This window comes from Pistacia vera, unplaced genomic scaffold, assembly GCF_008641045.1.
Source record: "Pistacia vera cultivar Batoury unplaced genomic scaffold, PisVer_v2 Contig398, whole genome shotgun sequence".
Lineage (NCBI taxonomy): Eukaryota > Viridiplantae > Streptophyta > Magnoliopsida > Sapindales > Anacardiaceae > Pistacia > Pistacia vera.
This window is the reverse complement of record NW_022196221.1, coordinates 656,696-667,128: the sequence shown is the minus strand read 5'-3', so window position 1 is coordinate 667,128 and position 10,433 is coordinate 656,696. Positions and strand designations below refer to the sequence as shown.

The 10,433-nt window shown below is 34.6% G+C and overlaps 2 protein-coding genes across 2 annotated transcripts; both read left to right on the top strand.

Annotated features, from left to right (window-relative positions):
• The first annotated feature begins 2,722 nt into the window (after positions 1-2,722).
• LOC116141380 lies at positions 2,723-5,194 on the top strand. Its single transcript, XM_031426890.1, has 3 exons — positions 2,723-3,650; positions 4,079-4,233; positions 4,551-5,194. Exons 1-3 carry the CDS (start codon positions 2,921-2,923, stop codon positions 4,791-4,793), a joined length of 1,128 nt encoding a protein of 375 aa, XP_031282750.1. The 5' UTR covers positions 2,723-2,920; the 3' UTR covers positions 4,794-5,194.
• A 1,458-nt stretch (positions 5,195-6,652) lies between these two features.
• Positions 6,653-8,860, top strand: LOC116141389. The gene is made up of 3 exons (XM_031426899.1): positions 6,653-7,316; positions 7,745-7,899; positions 8,217-8,860. Exons 1-3 carry the CDS (start codon positions 6,701-6,703, stop codon positions 8,457-8,459), a joined length of 1,014 nt encoding a protein of 337 aa, XP_031282759.1. The 5' UTR covers positions 6,653-6,700; the 3' UTR covers positions 8,460-8,860.
• The last annotated feature ends 1,573 nt before the right edge of the window (positions 8,861-10,433 follow it).

Below are 10,433 nucleotides of genomic sequence, written 5' to 3'. Positions count from 1 at the left end.
GTTTGGTCACACCAAACAAACATAGGTAAAGATTAATTCCAAAGTTTCTGCATTATCAATACTTTTATCCACCTCCACTCATACTTCATCTAATTACTTGGGTTAGAATTAAGCCAAAACATAAATTCTCTCATTATTTTTATCAAAACTTTCACCAGTAATTTCTCTAATTGGGCAAAACATTATCAATTCATATACATGAAAATAAGCATATGGGTGTATCGGTAATATCACTAGTAATAATAAATTATGAATCAGGATCTAAGATATAGTGATACAATTCATATTTAATATAAGGAAAAATAAAAGTTGACCCGATAAAGACGGGCGATCAGCGTATTTGGGTCTCTTTCAGGAGGCTCCTTGTGTGTCCTAAATGCCGCATCAATCATCACCCAATCTAACGGCTACTAAATATTATTTAAAAAATGGATAATTGGGGATTTGATAATAATATCACTAATTAAACGGGTATTTAGTGAATTCCAAAATGATTGATTTGATGAAGACACGCATGAAATGATCAGGTTGAGACTTGAGATAATATAAAATAATCATCTGAAATCTACGAGAATATAAAAAATATTTAATTCTTTATATTCTGTAATTAAAAAGTTATTTGTTTATGATTTGATGAATCCCTCTTTCTAAGATGCCCATTTCTATTTTCTAATTATATATTAATTCCAAATATTTTTATAATTATTAAAAAAAAAATTCATCAAATAATTAAGTACTATTATTTGATACAAAATATAAAAATAAAAATTTATTAATAAATTATTATTACTTAGATATACTTGAATAACGAAAAACACCATATGGGTGTAGTGATAACTAAATCCTTCTATTGTTAAGTATTTAGTATTAAAATAAATAAGGTAGGGAGAAATTTTGTTTTTTGATTAAATTCAAAGACAGAGAGAATTTCATTAAATTATGAAAGAAAATTACATAAAAAAAAAAAGAGAGAATTTCATTAAATTATGAAAGAAAATTACATAAAAAAAAAAAAATGACCCTTTTAAAAATAAAAAAAAAGATGTGAGCACGTTAAAAACATAATTGAGAGGAGGGCATGTGATGTGCACTTTAGATTCAATTGTTTGATGAGTTACTTTTAGCATTTTCGGGAATGAAATTACATACGCACGATTTGGGCGTGACTTACTCTGCATGTGTATTAAATCAGATTGAAACACGTCAGCAGTTGTTAAATGCACATGCACCAGGGGAAAAATAGTCTTATCATATCTATTTATCTAATCTTAATTTTAAAAGAGAATACTTCATATTATATCAGTTTTAATATTTAACTTAAATTTATACTCATCAATCAAATAATAATAATATCCCAATTTGAGTATTTTTTTTTTAATTATCTTTATTTTACAAATACTAGTTGGATTGAATTGAAATGAAATAATAATTATTATAATTTAATTAAATGAAAATGTTAGTGAATTATTATAATTAAATATGAAAATAAACTTATTTTACAATCAAATACAATTAACTATTATGTTTATATTTGTGTGACTAAGATGCTTCTGAAATCCAATATCATCCTATGAATTTATTACTATTATTACTCATTTATTGACAATTAATATGTGTATGACAAAAATGTCCCTATATAAGAAATGTAAGTCTTCCTCCTCTAACGGACATAAGAAGAAGAAAAGTAGAAAACGAACCACAGCCGTCATCAAGGAGCGTACCAACCCAGCAGGAGAGAGAATTAGTTTCTTCCTTATAGTTTTTTAAAAATACATAGAAACCCAAAATTTATGAAAAGTTACAAACACACGCCAAAAGTTGACAGATATTACCCGAATCTAATTATAAATTTATAATAGAACATAAATCTTATCTTCTGGACCCCCAAACCATTATTAATNTTTTTTTTTTAATTATCTTTATTTTACAAATACTAGTTGGATTGAATTGAAATGAAATAATAATTATTATAATTTAATTAAATGAAAATGTTAATAAATTAATATAATTAAATCAATAAAATTAGAATATAACGAAAACCTTCCACGATACAATTAATTATTATGTTTATATTTGTGTGACTAAGATGCTTCTGAAATCCAATATCATCCTATGAATTTATTACTATTATTACTCATTTATTGACAATTAATATGTGTATGACAAAAATGTCCCTATATAAGAAATGTAAGTCTTCCTCCTCTAACGGACATAAGAAGAAGAAAAGTAGAAAACGAACCACAGCCGTCATCAAGGAGCGTACCAACCCAGCAGGAGAGAGAATTAGTTTCTTCCTTATAGTTTTTTAAAAATACATAGAAACCCAAAATTTATGAAAAGTTACAAACACACGCCAAAAGTTGACAGATATTAACCGAATCTAATTATAAATTTATAATAGAACATAAATCTTATCTTCTGGACCCCCAAACCATTATTAATTACTTCTATATCATATTAGATAGTGGAAATAATAATAATAAAAAAAAAGAATATTACAAACGGGTTTTTATATAGTAAAATAATGAATTTCATTAACGGCTATCGAGTTTGTGGGTGCATTTGTTACTTTCTGAAATATTTGAGTGAGTTATATTTTCCCCAGCCATTGAGGGGGAAATTGTTACAAACCCAAGCAGCAGATAATTCATATCCCTTACAAAAAAAAAAAAGAAAAAAACAACCAAACTTACCACTTAAGCCCCCTTCTCTTTTTATCCCCTTCCACTCTGTCCTTACACTGAACCCACTGTCTCACTTTCTTCCTCCTTCCTTTTCTGTTAGTTAAAACTAACCCTCCCTTCCCTTCCCTTCCCCCTTCCTCCACTCCCAACTTTTGTCTCTTTGTCTTTTCTTCCATCACACTCTTCCCCTTTTTTTTCTTCTCCCTTTATCTCACCATTTACTCCACCACATCCTTATGGGAAACAACTGTTGTTCTCCCTCCAAGACTCGCTCCAAGAAATTAACCCCGACCCCCGAAATGGAGTTCCATTCCAAGGCTCGCCCAAACAAATTAACTCCGACGCCGGAAATGGAGTTCCATTCCAAGCCTTGCTCCAAGAAATTAACTCCGACGCCGGAAATGGAGTTCGATTCCATCAAGATCAAGCCGCCGCCGCCGCCGCCTACCACCACTCCCACCGTCAAGTTGTACGGCTCCGCCACCAGCTCTCTCACCGCTTATACTCGTTTTGCGCTTCTTTATAAGTCTGTTTCTCCTCAGTTTGTTGCTTCTAATATGGAAACCACGGTGCAAATCTGCGCCGGTTTTGACTCTGCGACGGGAGATCGCGAAACGCTGCTGCGTTTCGTGGAGAGCAGGTTTCCTCAACCGCCTTTGACGGCGGTGACGGTGATAAGGGATGATTATCGGGAGAAGGTTTATGATGACGTGACGTCGCCGGTTATAGTGAGGGTGGTGGTGCTGCAGCACAAGAGTGTGAGGTGGCACCTAGAGAGGATTGTGAGGTGGGCGGAGGATCTGGCGAAACGTGGCGGGAAGAAGGCGGTGGATCCGGCGGTGGGGAGTCCGAGGATGGAGATAAGGAAGTTCGGGAAGAGCTACTCGCAGCTGCTGGAGTTGATGTTAGAACACGCCCAAATGGAGGAGAGAGTTGTGTTTCCGGTGCTGGAAATGGCTGATCGAGGTAAGTTCTACTGTTTTACCATGCAACGCGTTGTACTGTATCAAAATATGTCTAAAAGTAAGGATTATTAATTTTACTAAATTAGAGATTTCATGATCATTATGATTAGGAATAAAGATTGATTAAAATTCAACAGATTTTTCATTACAATTAATTTAGATTATTATATCTTGAACACGAGACAATGAAACTCACGGTATAAATTGGTGGGTGGAAACAGTGATTTTAATCCTTTTTATAGGCCTAAATATGAAATTGACACTATAGCTGTAACAGTTCAATCACATAGTTTATGTTATTACGATATAATTATGACTTGAAAAGAATTATTTGATTTTTTTTAATTAATAAAGTTAAACATTGCTTGAGTTTTACTTGTTTTGTGCAAATGGGCAATGTATGTAATGCTGATAATGAAATTTGTACAGGACTTTGCAAGGGTGCAAATGAAGAACATGCAAAGCACCTCCCCATAATGAATGGCATCAAAGAAGACATCAAATCCATCGGAGTTTTAGATTCCGGAACCCCTGTTTATCAAGAAGCTCTTTACAACCTTTCCGCTCGCCTCAAATCCTTACAGGTATATATCAGTTCTGTTAGATACGCACTGAATATTACTAATGAGGCTATACATTGTTAAAGTAATCGTATTGTGCTGTGGGGTAATGTTACATGTGCAGTAATGAAAGAGAAACCTTACCCTTATTTGTGCACCATTGAAAAAGAAAGGAATAGATAATGTAGGCCATGTTAAAGTTTTTATTTATATGCTTTTATTGGCATTGATTTGCTGTTACGCTTTAAATTTAATCATAGTTGGATTGACAAGGCAAGATTCAAAGCTTGATGATTTAATTTTGTGATTGTGGTTGTGGGTCCAAATATTGGTGTCGATAGGGGCATTGTAAAGAGCATTTTGAGGAGGAAGAAAGGGATCTACTGCCATTGGTACAGGCCACAGAGATGAGCAAAGAGCAACAGAAGAAAATACTGGTTCAGTGTGTGAGTACGATGCAGGGGACTCACTCACATTTGTTTAAAGTTTTCCTTGAAGGACTTCTCCCACAGGAAGCCATGCTGTATCTGGACTTGATCACCGACGCCGTCGCCAAGAACCAACTCTCTCCATGTTACTTATGATTGATCGTTCAGTGTTCAGATTTAGCGTGAATGAAATTTGTCCCAGTAATACTGGGTTTAGGGATTATGTAACTTGAAATGTAAAACTTGTAACAGTAACGGTTTACAAATTACAAGTTTTATGTAGTATTTACGAAAATCTCGGTAGTCCTTTAAGATTGAGATAGAACTTGGGCCTGTTTATTCGGCTAGAGTTCATGTATATTAGTTATGGATGGTAGTTTATGGTTTTCTGGAATTGAAGAGAGAAAGCTTTTATAATTTGCAGAGCAGGTTTGTGCAGAGAAATGGCATCTTATTAGTATTTTGTAATAGGAGAAGACAGGTAAAATGTGTAAAAATATATGTTCGTTACAAAGAAACTGTCAGTTTTATGATGAATAAAGATTGGTGTTGGAATTTGTCTAAGGGTTTGAGTAAAAGCTACATTCCATGTTATATATTTTTTATATTTATGTTTAAGATACGGAGTATAAATATATATGAGAAATGCAAATCTATTCTTAAAATAATGGAAAGTATAATGAAAAGAAAACATAATTTTTATTTATTTAAAATAGTTCAATAATAATAATAATAATAAAAAAAAAGTTTCTAAGAATCACCTATATTTTATATTTGACAGAGTTTATATATAATGAATATTTTTTGATATGATTTTCTACTCAATCAATTTTCACTTGATTTTTATTGACTAAACATTTTGGTGACAAGTGGCAGTATCATACTATCGATTAAGGTTTAAACCAAATAAATAAATAGAACCTAATTGTGAATGTGAAATTTATACATTAATTCCTAATACCCAAAATATGCAAATTTTAATATGGGAAATTAAATAAAAACTTTCAACCAAATTAATAAAATAAAACAATAATACTACGGACACCGGCATTTTTACACCGAAATCTTGTATCGACCTATGTGTCCCGTGATTCACACCAGCAAACCAAACATGTTTCACGTTATTTTTATTTTTTTCTAGTGAACGGCCGTTTATCAAATATGGACGGCCGTTCACTTACATAGACTCCCGTCCATATTATATGGATGAGATCCATTTACTACGGACGGGCGTCCCTAAAATAGGGACGCCCGTCCATTAGTAAAATAGAATAGTTTTTTTTTTATAAAAATTAGGGACGGTCGTTCATAGGTTATGGATAGCTGTCCTTAAATATTGGACGGGCGTTCATATTTTAATGGACGCCCGTTCATTAACAATTCTTTTAAAAAAATTAAAAAACATTTAGGGACGTCCGTTCATCAGTTATGGACGGCTGTCCCTTAATTTTGGATGCCCATCCATAAATTATGGACGGGCATCCCTTAAGTTTGGACGGGTGTCCGTAAGGAATGGACGCATGTCCCTTATTGTGAAATTTGGATGCTTGTCCATAAATTGTGGATAGGCACCCCTTAAGTTTGGATGGGCATCCATAAGGAATGGACGCCTTCATTATGTATGGACGGCCGTCCGTAAGGATTGGACAGCCATCCCTTATGTAAAGGACAGTCGTCCACATAATATGAACGACCGTCCATAATATAACAAAATGTTTTTTTAATTAATTTTTTTTTATTTGCGAATAACATTAGCTTCTCCAATACGCTTCTCCAAAAACCAGCGCCAAGAAAACTTCATTTTATACCTATCGTCGTCTTCTGCTTCATCGTTGTCGTCTGTTCTTCGCGTTTGCATTCCTCAGCCGTTTCTTCCTCATTTTCCAGCTGCTGTGACAAGAACGAAAGCTATAAATTTTTCATCAAACAATTTTTTATAGTGGAAAGGAAGATAAGAAGATCAAAATTTGTCCAGATTAGAAAGATTTGTTGAGGTTGTTAACTGATTAGAAATGGAGTTCCATTCCAAGGCTCGCCCAAACAAATTAACTCCGACGCCGGAAATGGAGTTCCATTCCAAGCCTTGCTCCAAGAAATTAACTCCGACGCCGGAAATGGAGTTCGATTCCATCAAGATCAAGCCGCCGCCGCCGCCGCCTACCACCACTCCCACCGTCAAGTTGTACGGCTCCGCCACCAGCTCTCTCACCGCTTATACTCGTTTTGCGCTTCTTTATAAGTCTGTTTCTCCTCAGTTTGTTGCTTCTAATATGGAAACCACGGTGCAAATCTGCGCCGGTTTTGACTCTGCGACGGGAGATCGCGAAACGCTGCTGCGTTTCGTGGAGAGCAGGTTTCCTCAACCGCCTTTGACGGCGGTGACGGTGATAAGGGATGATTATCGGGAGAAGGTTTATGATGACGTGACGTCGCCGGTTATAGTGAGGGTGGTGGTGCTGCAGCACAAGAGTGTGAGGTGGCACCTAGAGAGGATTGTGAGGTGGGCGGAGGATCTGGCGAAACGTGGCGGGAAGAAGGCGGTGGATCCGGCGGTGGGGAGTCCGAGGATGGAGATAAGGAAGTTCGGGAAGAGCTACTCGCAGCTGCTGGAGTTGATGTTAGAACACGCCCAAATGGAGGAGAGAGTTGTGTTTCCGGTGCTGGAAATGGCTGATCGAGGTAAGTTCTACTGTTTTACCATGCAACGCGTTGTACTGTATCAAAATATGTCTAAAAGTAAGGATTATTAATTTTACTAAATTAGAGATTTCATGATCATTATGATTAGGAATAAAGATTGATTAAAATTCAACAGATTTTTCATTACAATTAATTTAGATTATTATATCTTGAACACGAGACAATGAAACTCACGGTATAAATTGGTGGGTGGAAACAGTGATTTTAATCCTTTTTATAGGCCTAAATATGAAATTGACACTATAGCTGTAACAGTTCAATCACATAGTTTATGTTATTACGATATAATTATGACTTGAAAAGAATTATTTGATTTTTTTTAATTAATAAAGTTAAACATTGCTTGAGTTTTACTTGTTTTGTGCAAATGGGCAATGTATGTAATGCTGATAATGAAATTTGTACAGGACTTTGCAAGGGTGCAAATGAAGAACATGCAAAGCACCTCCCCATAATGAATGGCATCAAAGAAGACATCAAATCCATCGGAGTTTTAGATTCCGGAACCCCTGTTTATCAAGAAGCTCTTTACAACCTTTCCGCTCGCCTCAAATCCTTACAGGTATATATCAGTTCTGTTAGATACGCACTGAATATTACTAATGAGGCTATACATTGTTAAAGTAATCGTATTGTGCTGTGGGGTAATGTTACATGTGCAGTAATGAAAGAGAAACCTTACCCTTATTTGTGCACCATTGAAAAAGAAAGGAATAGATAATGTAGGCCATGTTAAAGTTTTTATTTATATGCTTTTATTGGCATTGATTTGCTGTTACGCTTTAAATTTAATCATAGTTGGATTGACAAGGCAAGATTCAAAGCTTGATGATTTAATTTTGTGATTGTGGTTGTGGGTCCAAATATTGGTGTCGATAGGGGCATTGTAAAGAGCATTTTGAGGAGGAAGAAAGGGATCTACTGCCATTGGTACAGGCCACAGAGATGAGCAAAGAGCAACAGAAGAAAATACTGGTTCAGTGTGTGAGTACGATGCAGGGGACTCACTCACATTTGTTTAAAGTTTTCCTTGAAGGACTTCTCCCACAGGAAGCCATGCTGTATCTGGACTTGATCACCGACGCCGTCGCCAAGAACCAACTCTCTCCATGTTACTTATGATTGATCGTTCAGTGTTCAGATTTAGCGTGAATGAAATTTGTCCCAGTAATACTGGGTTTAGGGATTATGTAACTTGAAATGTAAAACTTGTAACAGTAACGGTTTACAAATTACAAGTTTTATGTAGTATTTACGAAAATCTCGGTAGTCCTTTAAGATTGAGATAGAACTTGGGCCTGTTTATTCGGCTAGAGTTCATGTATATTAGTTATGGATGGTAGTTTATGGTTTTCTGGAATTGAAGAGAGAAAGCTTTTATAATTTGCAGAGCAGGTTTGTGCAGAGAAATGGCATCTTATTAGTATTTTGTAATAGGAGAAGACAGGTAAAATGTGTAAAAATATATGTTCGTTACAAAGAAACTGTCAGTTTTATGATGAATAAAGATTGGTGTTGGAATTTGTCTAAGGGTTTGAGTAAAAGCTACATTCCATGTTATATATTTTTTATATTTATGTTTAAGATACGGAGTATAAATATATATGAGAAATGCAAATCTATTCTTAAAATAATGGAAAGTATAATGAAAAGAAAACATAATTTTTATTTATTTAAAATAGTTCAATAATAATAATAATAATAAAAAAAAAGTTTCTAAGAATCACCTATATTTTATATTTGACAGAGTTTATATATAATGAATATTTTTTGATATGATTTTCTACTCAATCAATTTTCACTTGATTTTTATTGACTAAACATTTTGGTGACAGGTGGCAGTATCATACTATCGATTAAGGTTTAAACCAAATAAATAAATAGAACCTAATTGTGAAAGTGAAATTTATACATTAATTCCTAATACCCAAACTATGCAAATTTTAATATGGGAAATTAAATAAAAACTTTCAACCAAATTAATAAAATAAAACAATAATGCTACGGACACCAGCATTTTTACCCCGAAATCTTGTACCGGCCTACGTGTCCCGTGATTCACACCAATAAACCAAACACGTTTTACGTTATTTTTATTTTTTTCTAGTGAACGGCCGTTTATCAAATATGGACGACCGTTCACTTACATGGACTCCCGTCCATATTATATGGACGGGATCTATTTACTACGGACGGACGTCCCTATTTAAAGGACGCTCGTCCATCAGTAAAATTGAATAATTTTTTTTTTTTTAATAAAAATTAGGGACGGTCGTTCATAGGTTATGGACGGTTGTCCCTAAATATTAGACGGGCGTTCATATTTTAATGGACGCCTGTCTATTAACAATTCTTTTTAAAAAATTAAAAAACATTTAGGGACGGCCGTTCATCAGTTATGGATGGTCGTCCCTTAATTTTGGACGCCCATCCATAAATTGTGGACGGGCGTCCCTTAAGTTTGGACGGGCGTCCGTAAGGAATGGACGCATGTCCCTTATTGTGGTTTAAAAAAACAAAATAAAAAATTTGGATGCCCCTCCATAAATTGTGGACGGGCACCCCTTAAGTTTGGATGGGCATCCGTAAGGAATGGACGCCTCTATTATGTATGGATGGTCGTCCGTAAGGATTGGACAACCGTCCCTTATGTAAAGGACAGTCGTCCACATAATATGAACGACCGACCATAATATAATGAAATGTTTTTTTAATTAATTTTTTTTTAATTTGCGAATAACATTAGCTTCTCCAATACGCTTCTCCAAAAACTAGCGCCAAGAAAACTTCATTTTATACCTATCGTCGCCTTTTGCTTCATCGTTGTCATCTGTTCTTCGCGTTTGCGTTGCGTCTGCATTCCTTAGCCGTTTCTTCCTCATTTTCCAGCTGCTGTGACAAGAACGAAAGCTATACATTTTTCATCAAACAATTTTTTATAGTGGAAAGGAAGATAAGAAGATCAAAATTTGTCCAAATTAGAAAGATTTGTTGAGGTTGTTAACCGATTTTTATTTAACTTATGCAGTTATTTAGTTTTGTATTCTATTTTGGATTGAATATATGTTACAATAGAAAAAAACTGATAGAGAATAT

Bases quoted from the DNA above. Each gene is read 5' to 3' on its own strand.
- LOC116141380 (XM_031426890.1), top strand. From the start codon at position 2,921: ATGGGAAACAACTGTTGTTCTCCCTCCAAGACTCGCTCCAAGAAATTA. The intron at 3,651-4,078 runs GTAAGTTCTACT...AAATTTGTACAG, and splicing joins GCTGGAAATGGCTGATCGAG to GACTTTGCAAGGGTGCAAAT. The intron at 4,234-4,550 runs GTATATATCAGT...TGGTGTCGATAG, and splicing joins CTCGCCTCAAATCCTTACAG to GGGCATTGTAAAGAGCATTT.
- LOC116141389 (XM_031426899.1), top strand. From the start codon at position 6,701: ATGGAGTTCCATTCCAAGCCTTGCTCCAAGAAATTAACTCCGACGCCG. The intron at 7,317-7,744 runs GTAAGTTCTACT...AAATTTGTACAG, and splicing joins GCTGGAAATGGCTGATCGAG to GACTTTGCAAGGGTGCAAAT. The intron at 7,900-8,216 runs GTATATATCAGT...TGGTGTCGATAG, and splicing joins CTCGCCTCAAATCCTTACAG to GGGCATTGTAAAGAGCATTT.